The sequence below is a fragment of the Carassius carassius genome, chromosome 49 (genome assembly GCF_963082965.1).
Source record: "Carassius carassius chromosome 49, fCarCar2.1, whole genome shotgun sequence".
Lineage (NCBI taxonomy): Eukaryota > Metazoa > Chordata > Actinopteri > Cypriniformes > Cyprinidae > Carassius > Carassius carassius.
The window spans coordinates 18,459,760-18,473,726 of record NC_081803.1 but is presented as its reverse complement, the minus strand read 5'-3'; the positions used below and the strand labels follow the sequence as shown (position 1 = coordinate 18,473,726).

At 43.1% G+C, this 13,967-nt stretch overlaps 1 protein-coding gene across 1 annotated transcript; it reads left to right on the top strand.

The window, feature by feature from the left end:
* Nucleotides 1–481: 481 nt before the first annotated feature.
* Nucleotides 482–3,905, top strand: brf2 (BRF2 RNA polymerase III transcription initiation factor subunit). Its single transcript, XM_059544910.1, has 6 exons — nucleotides 482–636; nucleotides 757–912; nucleotides 1,007–1,066; nucleotides 2,188–2,509; nucleotides 2,590–2,767; nucleotides 3,161–3,905. The coding sequence occupies exons 2-6, from the start codon at nucleotides 765–767 to the stop codon at nucleotides 3,773–3,775; spliced, it is 1,323 nt and encodes a 440-aa protein (XP_059400893.1). The 5' UTR covers nucleotides 482–636; nucleotides 757–764; the 3' UTR covers nucleotides 3,776–3,905.
* The last annotated feature ends 10,062 nt before the right edge of the window (nucleotides 3,906–13,967 follow it).

Here is a 13,967-nt window from a genome sequence, read left to right as displayed (position 1 = left end):
AAAATATTTATAAACATTAAGTCAGAAATTTCTAGAAAATGATATTGTAATTCGCTACAGCCTCGCTATCTTTCGCCGCCTAGAGCCTACGAATGTTGCTACATCGAACTAAATAATAAACATTGAACCATTGAACAGACTCGTGCTGAATGACGGCACGAGCTGAATTGAACTTGTTTTATAATTGATGAATTTTAAAGTTATTGAATCGAATCTAATTCTGAAACAACAGTGAACTTTCAAGCTGAATAACTGTTATCTTTTGAGCTGCTTTACAGCAAATGTTGAAAGTGTATCATATTTGAATATGTTTGCATCATTCATTTTGTAATAGTCCCTTGATTTGACAATTAATAATTAATGGCTTTACATATTGGACATGTGTGTTTTTATTATTTCTATTTTTCCCCCAGTACTAGGAACTTATTGTTATGGAACTTTTACTGATGGTCCCGTTTCCGTCCGGACCAAAACGTCATCAGGAAGCGCCGCGGCGGCGATAAAAACAAACGTACACATGTCGCAAGAAGAGACGAGAGAAGCCGCTTTCAGTCGTTTGTGCGCAACAGAAAGGACCCGTACTGATTGTCTATCATAGTAATATTCCACCGACCATTTGAGGATCAACTGCCAACAGTAAGATCCCCAAATATTTTAATACTATACGTTGTCTGTTTGTGTTGACAATTGCTGAACAGTATGACCCTCTTTCATTAATTCCACATTACATATTGAGCGTCTGATGGTGGCCTGTAGTTGCAGGTATGCCGAGCAGCTGTCCCGAGTGTGGCTCATCTAATGTGGTGGAGGATGATCTGTACTCTCAGAGGCAGTGGGTGTGTGTGGACTGTGGGTCAGTGGTCTCTGAGGGACATCTGACCACCACAGTGAGCGATGAGACCCAGGGCAGAGGTAACCAAGCACGGGACACTTCGCTTTCAACTGATCTTAATTCAGTCTGCTTGAAAACTGCTGGTTTGACATCTGCTTTTTTTGTTTTGTCCAGCTGTGCCCTATCATGCTTCCACAGAGGCGATAAAGAAACCCTGTAGAAATCTAATTGCTGGTAAGATCAACAGCTCATAATATTTAACAAACTAGTTAACAGTTCTTAAAATGTTTGGAGCTTGCTGTCAGGTTCAGTGATTGGGTTCTTTATTATAAAATGTCTCTTTCTGGTATTCTTGAGTATGTCACAGTGTTATTTTTTTATTACTTTTGTACAATTATAGTATTTATAAAATATTTTGAATTAGCATCTGTTTTTATATTTTTAAGTTTATGTACTTCTGTAAATTTATTTATATATATATATATATATATATATATATATATATATATATACACACACACACACACACACACACACACAGAAATTCACCCTCAAGCCATCCAAGATGCAGATGAATTTTTCTTCTGAACAGATTTGAAAAAATGTAGCATTCCATTACTTGCTCACCAATGGATGCTCTGCAGTGAATGGATGCGGTCAGAATGAGAGGCCAAACAGCTGCTAAAAACATCACAATAATCCACAAGTAATCCACACTACTCCAGTCCATCAGTTTATGTCTTGTGAAATGGAAAACTGCTCTTTTGTAAGAAACCAACTGATTAAGATGTTTTAATTTTTAAACCCTCTCTTCTGGCCAAGATACGAGTCCATTATCCATAATGATGCTTCCTCCAGGGAAAAAGTCCATCTTCTGTTGTCCTCTCACATCATATCCACTGCAACATATTTCTTTAGACATGTTTTGAACTGTTTTCACTTGCAAACAGTGTTTGGTCTGTGCATATTTCTCTCCTGATTCAGGTGATATGACTTTTTCAATAGAGAAAGCAATATTATAGATCGAGGACCGTATTTAAGTCTGAAGCAACAGTTTGAAGTTAAAAACATGTTAATGATTAATTCGGAGTTATATTTTCATTCTGACGGCACCCATTCACTGCAGAGGATTCATTGGTGAGGAAGTGATTCAATGCTAAATTTCTCAAACTCATCTAAATCTTGGATGGCCTGAGGTTAAATACATTTTCAGCAAATTTTCTTTTTTAGGTGAAACTATTACTTCAAACGCTAAAGTTTACATCCAGACAGTTTTTATTTAATATTTGGTTTTATTTCAGTTATGAAATTTCCCGAAATGTTTTTGTCAGTTTACAATGTTCCTCTCTCTCCAGGTTTTTCTCGGGTCCGTGCGCTGTGTCGTATCCTCCGATTATCCAGTGACATGGAGTCGGCAGTGGTGAGTCTCTTTGAGCGTGCTTACAACCACCCGAACTTCATCTTTGTGACCTTATCCAAGAAAGAGATCTTGGGAGGCTGTTGTGTACTCTCTGTCTGCCGCCAGTGCAACTGGCCTGTTGCCATGGGAACAATTGGTTACCTGTTAGGGGTGGACAATGCAGCACTGGGCGCTGTTTATCGGGAGTTTACAAAGGCTCTGAACATTGAAATCAACACTGTGGGCATCATGGACTTGCTGGAAAGCTTCTGCTATGAGTATGTCTAACGCTTTTATGACTTGCACAATATTTTAGTTGATTTAAAAATCTGATTGTTCACTTGCGGTGTTTTTGTAGTTTCAAGCTGGGTCCTCAACAGGTGGATGAGGTGTTTGCTGAACCCCCCCAACGGCTGGTGGACAGGACTTCTGCTTTGATCGAACTAGCCGCTGATGCCTGGATAGTGACGGGCCGCCAGCCTCTGCCCCTCCTGTTTGCAGCAGTGTATCTGGCCTGGCAGTCGCTAAATCCTAAGGTGAGAGACGTAGCCTAATATTCAAATAAATGTGTCAATTCAGTGATTGACACTGAAAGTGAGACATTTCTGGTCAATCTGCAGTTTGCAAAAGTAAAAAAAAAAAAGTGCTTTCTAAGCAAAGAATAGACCGCACAACTGCTTTCAACATAAATGTTTCTTGAGCAGCCAGTAATCATTGCCAACCACAGCAATTTCCAATATAGTTGATGGCCAGTGTATATACTTCTTGACAAGAAGTCATTGGAGATAAAATATAGAACAGTTACCATAGTGTGTTCACAATTGTCCACTGCAGAAGAAACCAGTATCACATGATGCTGGTCTTGTATTTGTGTTTTTATCAGTGGACATGAAATGTACCCTGTATTATAGAATGCATCATATTTGCAGGTCCGCATGAAATACACCTTTATTAAGTTCTGCAAGATCGGAAAAGCGCCGGAACAATCATGGCACAGGAGCAGAGATTCGGTGGTGAAGCGGCTGAAAGAGCTGCGGGACGTGCTGTGTAAGCTGGGCCGAGCGCTGCCGTGGCTGAGGGGTGGCACGGTGGAGCCCAACACTGTGGTCACACTGGTGGATGACATCCTGAAGAACCACAGAGCTTTACTCATGAGGGCCGTTAGTAACCACGAACAACAGCTGCAAAATGAGTCCCAAACTGCACAAACGACAGCGTGTGACAATGAGCGATCAGATTCTGACCGCTCCGATTCACATTGTTCAAAGACCGCTGAGCTCATGGATCCTGATCAGGCCGGGTGTGAGAATCCTCCTGATGAAGAAGCTACAGATGGTCAGCTGCCACCAAACCACTGGAGTAAAAGGCACTTGTTTTTACCCCCATGTGTGAAGAATCGCAAGCGGCAGAGGGTTGACGCTCCGCAGCCGGAAGTGACTGGAGATGAAGAGATATCGGACAGCGAAATTGAGTCATACATTCGCTCCCAGGATGAAATTGAAATGTATCTAAATGTTCGGAAGGAGCTAAAGAAAAAGACATGATTTTGTGCTGTTGTTTACATATAAATAATTACTGCCGATTTCCTGATACAGTCAGTTTTTCGTTACATTGATTTTATTTCATGGTTTTTTTGGATTAGTTCTGTTCGTTGTTAATAAAAATCATTTTTTTGCTTGAACTGGTACATTTCAGTTATTTCTGTTTGATGCAAAAAATTTACTTTCAATCCAAGTCAGACGGTGGGTGGTATTTTAGTATGCAAATTTATTCAAAGAATATAGGCAATGAGAATACAACTCATAACTTGCAAACAGATTAGTAAGTATTAAAATCAGCTTCAAATATAGAAAATACAAATCCCAAAATTAATATGGTGTTAAAAGCAATCCATATATGATGGATGTTGCCCAATTAAGGTTAATACAAAGGATTATAATATTCAAAAGTAATCAAACTGTCCAAAATGTATTTCAAAATACAAAGCATGTAAGAACTTGTATATCAAAAGTCAAAATAATACAAGTCAAAGTATTAAAATTCAAAGTTAAATTATCAAATCCAAAAGTTATAGGTATCTAATTTAAATAAACCTGTAAGAAGTTCAAAGTATTCAAGTGAGCCCAAAATTCTAGGAGAAGATAAAGATGAGAAACCAGATGAGAGAACCAGAGTTCAGTCAGGTAGAGCCATAGCCTGAACTCAGTCAGAGCTGAAGGGAGGGGTGAAAATTGCCTAGCTCTTATACTCTCAAGACCTCTGTCAAAACAATAAGCCTCGTGATCTAACCGGAGCCACGTCTCTGCAGCCACGTCTCAGATAAGATGCAAAAAACGCTGATCTCATGCTTATCTATTCCAAAGTACCGGAGAGCCTTGCAGACCAGTTTCACTTCCACATTTTAGAAGGTCATCATAAGATCAAGGTTGTTATGATCAGCTGAATTGAATACAGGGTTGCAAAATACATCAAAACTCAAAAGGATTAAATATAATTATAGATACAGACATGTGGAACTAAACCCAGACATATTGAAATCACAAATAGCTCTAAAACAACATTGTGGAACTAATATTCAGACATACAAAATCATAAAGCTCAAAATATAAACATTTTGTTTATGTGGCGCCCACTAATTCTACAACTGACTATGCCACCCCTTGAGTTTAGCTGGTATCTAGTGTCAGAGCAAGGAGAACTCTGCCCCAATAAAAAGGTACAAACACAGGTTCGTAGAAAAGTATAAAAATACAATCTTTATTAATAAATAGTTGAAGGTGTTGGTTGGCCTAAATGTAAACAAAAATAAATAAGTCAAACAAAATAAATATAACTAAAAGTCAACAAATCATCAGCATGGGAGCCGGTAGAGCGGTTTGAGAAAGCACTAAGAGAAGGCCAAGTTCTCACTGCCACCAGTGGACAGAGCCTTATAAGTAGTACACACTAGAGCTCAACGTCTACACACCGCAAACTCACAGCACTAATAAGTGTGGTTAAGAGACATTAAGGTTCACACTACACAGCACTGCAAAAGGTCTTAAAAAAAAAAAAAAAAAAAAAAAAAAAAAAAAAAAAAAAAAAAAAAGAACAAAAACCTCTTGAGAAAAAAAAAGTCTCTTGCACTACCCTGGCTCCACCCACACAGAGGCAGTTTACAAAAAAAATAAACAACAAAAGAATTGGGAATAAATGAAATACAAATGAAAAAAAAAAAAAAAAAAAAAAAGTTAATAAAACCACTCTAGCCTGTGACATACAATTACATATCGCCAAAAGGCTAGAGGAAAAAAAAAAAAAAAAAAACAAACAACAGCAAAAGAAATTAAAATAGAATATATACTATAAGCCGCACCACACAATCAAATCACACAATATGGAGAACAGCAGCCAGCAACTCAGGTGTAGCTGTACAGGTCTGTAAGCACAACCACACCATTAAGAATATTTGGTTGATCATGATTCACATTCAATACAACTCACGTTTTAGATGTAATCTTCACAAATTACATGATAAAATAGCCTCAAACAAAAGGTGGTCAATATTGCATTGAACGGTCTTCATATACCAAGCATATAAAACAAATACCCTCCTATATACATATATGTTAAAACAACGAAGGGAAATTAAACATACCTGTCGTAGCATTAACAGTGAAATAGAAAGCACTAAATTGGATGTAAACATCCCACTGTAATCGTGGTATCCAGTCGACACTTGTTAACCACGGAAGTCGTTTGGCATTACTTTGCCATAGTTCGCTCGCCCATTCACGGTCTCACAGGGAAACAATGTTGCACCGCAGCTCAGTCAGCGTCGGCTCATCTGCTCACTATTAGAACAAACAGTCGCTTGGTAACTTAACCCCAGTGAAAACGTCAAACAAGGAAAACGCTTATGAACGTACCTGAACACTCAAACACAGCCCTTGAAATCACTGGTTCACCACACCAGAACCAGCAGTAAATTGACACGGTTCCAGTCTAAGGACCCCAGGAGTCTATATATATAAGCCGGCTTCAATCACATTAAGTGATTTACTAAATACCTACTCCACCCCCAAATTAGTGATGTAATTAAACATGAAAGTAAAGCGTCAGGGAAAGAGAGTGAACTAAAGGATCCCAATCCTAACCCAGCCCACAGGCTACATTCCACCCCCCTCCAAGTGAATCGGCGGCCCGACAATGGCAATTCACACTCCAATACTCTGGTCATCACCTCTTGGAAGTATCCCCTCCTCATTCCCAGCGGAAACGGCTCGAGGGAGCCGGTAGGGGTTAGGATGCTGGCCTGCTGTAGATCTAACAGAGCTTCGCAGAGTCATGGTTACGTCTTCAGGTATAGCCTCCACTTCAGCAGGAGCGAGGGAACTGGGTGAATCTAGGGCCTCCTGGATCTCCTCAGGATGAAAAATGACCACATCTTCCTGCCCTTCCTCTTCCCTGATCGTGGAGTTGGCAGAGAAGTCAGCCCGTCTCATGGAAGGAGTGGCCGCCTCTGCCATTGACGGTAACTCCTCCGGAACAGCCCTCAACTCGGACCGGTGCACCTGCCGGACTGGTCCTTCTCCATCTCTAGGGGCCACAGTGTATACCGTTCCAGTCCCAGAGGGACTCCGTAGTACCCGAAACACAGCAGAGTTCCAATGGTCTTGGATCTTGTTCTGTCCAGGCACATGATTACGCAAGTACACCAGCCTCCCCTCTTCAAGTCCAGGGTCATTCACCTTGTCATTGTGGCTCTGGTTTCGTGGATGTATCAACTCATCTGATCTCTGCCGGACATGCTCCTGCGTCATCCGCATACTCTGTTGATGTTTCTGGATCCAATCCTCCAGGTTGCCAAATCCACGGGTAATCTCGGGTGGTTACCAAACATGAGATAATATGGGGTATGCCCGGTAGTCTGGTGGGGTGTCGTATTGTAGGAAAAGGTCAGCTGCGGCAAATGGCGGGGCCAGTGTCGTTTATTGGCTGAGGGCAGGGGGCGCAACAGGTCGTGTAAAGTACGGTTAAATCTTTCACACTGTCCATTGCCTTGGGGGTGGTAAGGGGTGGTTCTACTCTTCTGGATGCCATACATCTGACAAAGTTGTTGAATCAGCATGCTTTCAAAGTTCCGCCCCTGGTCAGAATAGATACGGGCAGAGGGACCAAAACGATGGAACCACTGCTGGACCAGCACGTTGGCCACAGTGGAGGCCCTTTGGTCCTTGGTGGGAAAGGCTTGAGAGTACTTCGTAAAGATATCGGTCAAGATCAAAACATTCTCCCGACCATCACTTGCAGGTTCCAAAACTGTGAAGTCGATAGCCAACATCTCATTTGGATGGGTAGCCTGCAGTGTGCCCCAGTAGACACAAACCTTGGGCTGGACAGCCTTCCCCAGTACACACCTTTGACATCGTTGGCACCACCTTTCAGCATCCCTGGTCATATTCGGCCAAAAGCACCGGCTCCGTAGAAGCTGGAGGGTCCTCTCGGTGCCCTGGTGCCCCTGATAATCATGGACACTACGGAGGACTTCTTCCTGCAAGCACTGGGGGAGCAGCAGCTGGAGTGTCTCCGGGCCTCCACCTGGGGAATGAATGAGGCGGTACAATACCCTTTCCTTCTCAACTAGGCGGTTCCATTGACGCAGCAGTGCCCTGCTGGAGCGAGACAGCAACTCCCGCTCCTCCGCTCCTGGATGTCGCCCTACTTGATGGCATTTACGTACCGGCCCGATGACTGGATCAGCCTCTTGCAGCAGGCTTAGGTCCTGAGGCGTACGGCCAGGCAGCGCCACCACTTCTCCACAGTGACCCTCGACGGCAGGTGGCTGGCCCATCCCAGCCAGGGCTCCCAGCAAGGGGACGTCTGTCCCAACAGCAAAACGGTCCAGGTATTGCCGGGATAATGCATCAGCATTTTGGTTGTTCTTCCCTGGGCGGTATTTGATAGTGAAGTTAAGAGATGCAAGTTGGGCGGCCCACCGCTGTTCAGTTGCCCCCAGCTTAGCTGTCTGCAGATGGCTCAGAGGATTATTATCTGTCAGAATGGAAAAATGATTCCCCAGCAGGTATTCTCTATACTTTTCTGTCACTGCCCATTTCAGTGCGAGAAGTTCAAGCTTCATGGAGCTATAATTCTCCATATTTCTCTTGTTGGGTTTCAACCCTCGACTAGCAAAAGCGATCGGGCGAACCTTCCCATCATACTCTTGAGAGAGAACCGCCCCCAAACCCCCATGGCTGGCATCTACTTCCACAATGAAGGGCTTTCTAAAGTCAGCATAGGCCAAGACTGGGGCAGAGGTAAGTCTCTCCTTCAAAGACCGAAAAGCATTTTCACAACCATCATCCCATGCTGTTGTTAAAGGAACTGGAGGAGTCTTCCCCTTCCGCCGTGGTCCGCTGAGCCTCCCGACAAGATGGTGCAATGGGGCTGAAAGCTTGGAGAAGCCTTCCACAAACTGCCGATAATAGCTTGCAAAGCCAAGAAAAGATCTCAATTCAGCCAGGTGGCCTGGACGCCGCCACTCCCTTACCACCTCGATCTTTGCAGGGTCAGTGGCCACCCCCTCAGCAGAGACCACATGCCCCAAATAGCTCACTTGATGCTGGAAGAATCGACACTTAGACAACTTGACTTTCAGGTTCTGATTTTCAAGCCGAGCAAACACTTCTCCTAGTCGCTCAAGATGTTGTTCCACAGTAGTGGAGAATACAATCACATCATCAAGGTACAGGAGAACTGATTTATGACGGCAATCTCCAAACATGCGCTCCATAAGGCGCTGGAAGGTGCCTGGAGCATTGCAGAGCCCGAATGGCATCCTATTGAACTCAAAGAGGCCAAACAGGGTGCAAAAGGCAGTCTTCGACTTATCTTTATCTGCCACTGGGACTTGGTTATACCCACTTGCGAGATCAAGGGTGGAAAACCACCTAGCCCCAGACAGGGCATCTAAAGACTCTTCTATCCTGGGAAGAGGGTAGGCGTCACAACGGGTCTTGGAGTTCAACTGCCGGTAATCCACACAAAGGCGAAGGCTCCCATCTTTCTTTGTTACCAAGACGATGGGAGAAGAGTACGGGCTGCTGCTTTCTCTTATAACTTGGCTCTCTAAAAGTTGTTGGATGTGTGCCTTCACGGTTTCATACTGAGAGGGCGGAATTCGTCGGTAGGGCTGACGGACTGGAGCATCGTCAACCAACGGAATCTCATGAGCAATCAGGGAGGTACATCCCAAATCTCCATCACCCTTGGAGAAAATATTTTCATACCGGGCAAAGAGGGTCTTGGCTTGGACAACCTGCTGTGGAGTCAGCCCCTCAAGGTCAGGGAGAACAGATTCAAAGACACTTGAACAAGTGACTGCCTCCCGAGTAGAGACATAAGCACAACACTCTTCCCATGAGGGCTCAATGGCGACAGATTTGTTTCCAACTGAGGTTGCCACTACTGCTTGCACAGTCCCAACGACACGACGGGGAGAAAGCCACACTTCCGTACACCCAACATTGACTACAGGGGCATACAACAGGCCTTTTTTGGCAGAGACCAGGGTAGGAGACACCAGAAGACCTTCAGGCAGTTGTCCATCTTCAAGACCTAGCGGCTCGAGCAGGAACTCAACGGTCTCCAGCTGAGGGCATGTAACTGGAACCATAGTCAAGGCACCGGCCCCAATGCGGACCGGAGACTTCCCCTGGACTTTAACCTTAAATGGCTTGGGGGCGTTGAAGAGGGTCTGGACCATCTCACAATGTCGCAGGGCCCGTAGAGCTGCTGGGGCCGCCGACTTAACTGGAGGGGAGTGGAAGAGCTGTGAACCATGCTGCTCAAAGAGAACTCTATAACACTCTGAAAGTACGTTCATACCCAATATGCCCGGGGTAGCTACCTTGCGATCTTGAAGGGCTCCATTTGGTGGATCCCTGACAATCAATATCCCCCTTCCCGGAATGCACGGTCCTAAAACGACCACATCCAACTCAATATAACCAGTGTAAGGTATGTCTAGCCCATTAGCTGCCTTAAGGCCTAACCACTTGCAATCTTTCCTCTGTAAATTGCTAAAATGCTTACTAAAAAAAATTCTCAGTTACAGTTGTAACAATTGATCCGGTGTCAATTAAACAAGGAACTGCCACACCTCCCATTACCACACTCAACACAGGGCATTTCCCCACTAACTGTCCAAGAACGGAAGGACATACAGAGCCAGAAACCTCCCCTCCCAGTGTGCGGCTCTGCACACTGGGGGGTTCTAGTTTCCCAGCTGGCTATTAGAACTACTTGCAAGGGGCGCTGGCTGACTGATGGAATCCGATAACGTGTGAGAGATAGGTCTACTGTTGCTAGGGGCAGATTGACAATACCGGGCTATATGTCCAGGTCGATCACATCTTATACAGATAGGCTGACCATTAGGAGCACGTTTAAAACGGCCTTCCCTATTTAACTGAGGGGCGTAAGGTTTACCAGTAGACTGTCCCAAATGTTGGACCAGCATATCTAGTTGGGCTTGCTGCTTTAAAACCATCTCCTTTAACTCTGCCATTTCAGAGGGTTGAGCAACAGTGGAGTCACACCGAGACATAAAATGTTTCACTACTACGCCCCAGTACACGGTGAATCCGGTCATGACTTGTCTGACCCTCTTCTACCCATCTAGTGGCCTCCCGTCTTACATCCAAGAGAGACAAATGCCCATCAGCCCGTACCAGCCTTTTAAGTTCCCTTCGCAGCATGTGATCTCGCACACTCACAAAATTGATCCCTTAACACTATGTCCGGATTAGTAATTGAATCCCCCTTGGATTGTTTCACCTTTTCCATAAGCTCCATTAATGCATGGGAAAACTCAAATAATGACTCATTTTCTCGTTTTCTATCAAAGAAACGCTGCTGCAAATATACATATGACTTAGAACATCCATATACCTCTTTTAACACTAAAATTATTTCTGTAGGGTTTTCCCTTACAGCTACAGGTCGGTATTTAATCTCACTTCGGGCTTCGCCCTCTAAATGGTCATACAAAAACATTGCTTTTTCTAAATCAGACATGTACCTCGACCTAATGCAACTCTGTGCTTCTTCACTCCACTCTTCAACAGAAAGTGACCCAGCTGTTACAGAGCCGGAGAATTTAGAGCACCGTCTCTCTCTGGGCAGATATACGGCCTGCTCTCTTCGTACTGGCAGGGAACCACTCACGCCAGCGTCGCTTCCTTGTGCACCTGACAGTCTCTCATTTTCAGCTTGGAGCTGGGCTACGCGCTCTTGCAATTGCTGCAGCTGCACTTCCAATCCTCCACCGGCGTTGTCCGAGTCCATCATGCTGCAAGCTGCTGTTCTCCACACACACACACACACACACACACACACACACGGTGCTGCTCCGTATGGCCAACAACACTTAAAAATAACCCTGCCGACTACGCCAAGATGTGGCGCCCCCTAATTCTACAACTGACTACGCCACCTCTTGAGTTTAGCTGGTATCTAGTGTCAGAGCAAGGAGAACTCTGCCCCAATAAAAGGTACAAACACAGGTTCGTAGAAAAGTATAAAAATACAATCTTTATTAATAGTTGAAGGTGTTGGTTGGCCTAAATGTAAACAAAAATAAATAAGTCAAACAAAATAAATATAACTAAAAAAAGTCAACAAATCATCAGCATGGGAGCCAGTAGAGCGGTTTGAGAAAGCACTAAGAGAAGGCCAAGTTCTCACTACCACCAGTGGACAGAGGCACAGAGCCTTATAAGTAGTACACACTAGAGCTCAACGTCTACACACCGCAAACTCACAGCACTAATAAGTATGGTTAAGAGACATTAAGGTTCACACTACACTGCAAAGGTCTTAGAAAAAAAAAAAAGAAAGAAAAGAACAAAAACCCACTTTACAGTGAAGTCTCTTGCACTACCCTGGCTCCACCCACACAGAGGCCGTTTACAAAAAAAATAAACAAAAGAATTGGGAATAAATGAAAAAAAAAAAAAAAGAAAGTAAATAAAACCACTCTAGCCTGTGACATACAATTACATATCGCCAAAAGGCTAGAGGAAAAAAAAAAAAAACAAACAGCAAAAGAAATGAAAATAGAATATATACTATAAGCCGCACCACACAATCAAATCACACAATATGGAGAACAGCAGCCAGCAACTCAGGTGTAGCTGTACAGGTCTGTAAGCACAACCACACCATTAAGAATATTTGGTTGATCATGATTCACATTCAATACAACTCACGTTTTAGATGTAATCTTCACACATTACATGATAAAATAGCCTCAAACAAAAGTTGGTCAATATTGCATTGAACGGTCTTCATATACCAAGCATATAAAACAAATACCCTCCTATATACATATGTTAAAACAACGAAGGGAAATTAAACATACCTGTCGTAGCATTAACAGTGAAATAGAAAGCACTAAATTGGATGTAAACATCCCACTATAATCGTGGTATCCAGTCGACACTTGTTAACCACGGAAGTCGTTTGGCATTACTTTGCCATAGTTCGCTCGCCCATTCACGGTCTCACAGGGAAACAATGTTGCACCGCAGCTCAGTCAGCGTCGGCTCATCTGCTCACTATTAGAACAAACAGTCGCTTGGTAACTTAACCCCAGTGAAAACGTCAAACAAGGAAAACGCTTATGAACGTACCTGAACACTCAAACACAGCCCTTGAAATCACTGGTTCACCACACCAGAACCAGCAGTAAATTGACACGGTTCCAGTCTAAGGCTTATATATAAGCCGGCTTCTATCACATTAAGTGGTTTACTAAATACCTACTCCACTCCCAAATTAGTGATGTAATTAAACATGAAAGTAAAGCGTCAGGGAAAGAGAGTGAACTAAAGGATCCCAATCCTAACCCAGCCCACAGGCTACATTCAGCTAATGGAAAATTACAGCGCATCTATCTTCATATTTATATCTTCTTGCAGAAGTCTTCTAAAGTCTGTGACAGCCAGTTAGGGCCTCTGGAACAGACTGTCTTGTGCTTTTGAGCACGTAGCAAATGTACACGTGGCAGAGATCAGAAATCGGGGTACACCACTGTTATTCCTGTATAATATTTCCTTAATGATATTCAATACTTGTATAATGTTGGGATGCTGATTACACACATTATCTGTTGTGTCACTTTCTACCAAAAAATGCACTTTGTAGTAGTTTTTTTTTGCTTTTGACAACCGTTTGTAAGGTGAAAAAGTCTTATTTTATCACCAGAAAAACTTTAGAATTATGGCTAGAGACAAAAAAAATGCACGTTTTCTGTTACATCTGTGGGTGTTTTAATACATCTAGATATAGATTAATACATAATAAAAAACTTAAGTTCTTTGACATTAAATTGAGTATTTTTCTACATATATTTTTTTTTAACATTCTGCAGATGAGTAGAAAATTATGAAACTTTTTAAATTTGTATTATTTATTTAGGTAATATTATGCGGTTTTTAATTTCAAGATGCAGGGCTGTTATGAATATCCGTGTTTCCAAGTTATTTATAATCATGTCAGGAGCGTGTAACTTCATATTATTTGATCGATGCCTGCGGCTTTACAAGTAAATTGCAGCTTCTGAAGTCCGTGTCCAAAACAAACTGATTTTCTTTAACACATAGTCCTTGTGGATATATCATTCCATGAACGTTCTTTTCCGAGATCGTTGATATTGTTAATGCAGAGTGCTCGCGTCATGTTCGTGACGGC

Coding starts and splice junctions, on each gene's coding strand:
- brf2 (XM_059544910.1), top strand. CDS start 765: ATGCCGAGCAGCTGTCCCGAGTGTGGCTCATCTAATGTGGTGGAGGAT. Junction 913..1,006: donor CGATGAGACCCAGGGCAGAG/GTAACCAAGCAC, acceptor TGTTTTGTCCAG/CTGTGCCCTATCATGCTTCC. Junction 2,510..2,589: donor CTGGAAAGCTTCTGCTATGA/GTATGTCTAACG, acceptor GTGTTTTTGTAG/TTTCAAGCTGGGTCCTCAAC.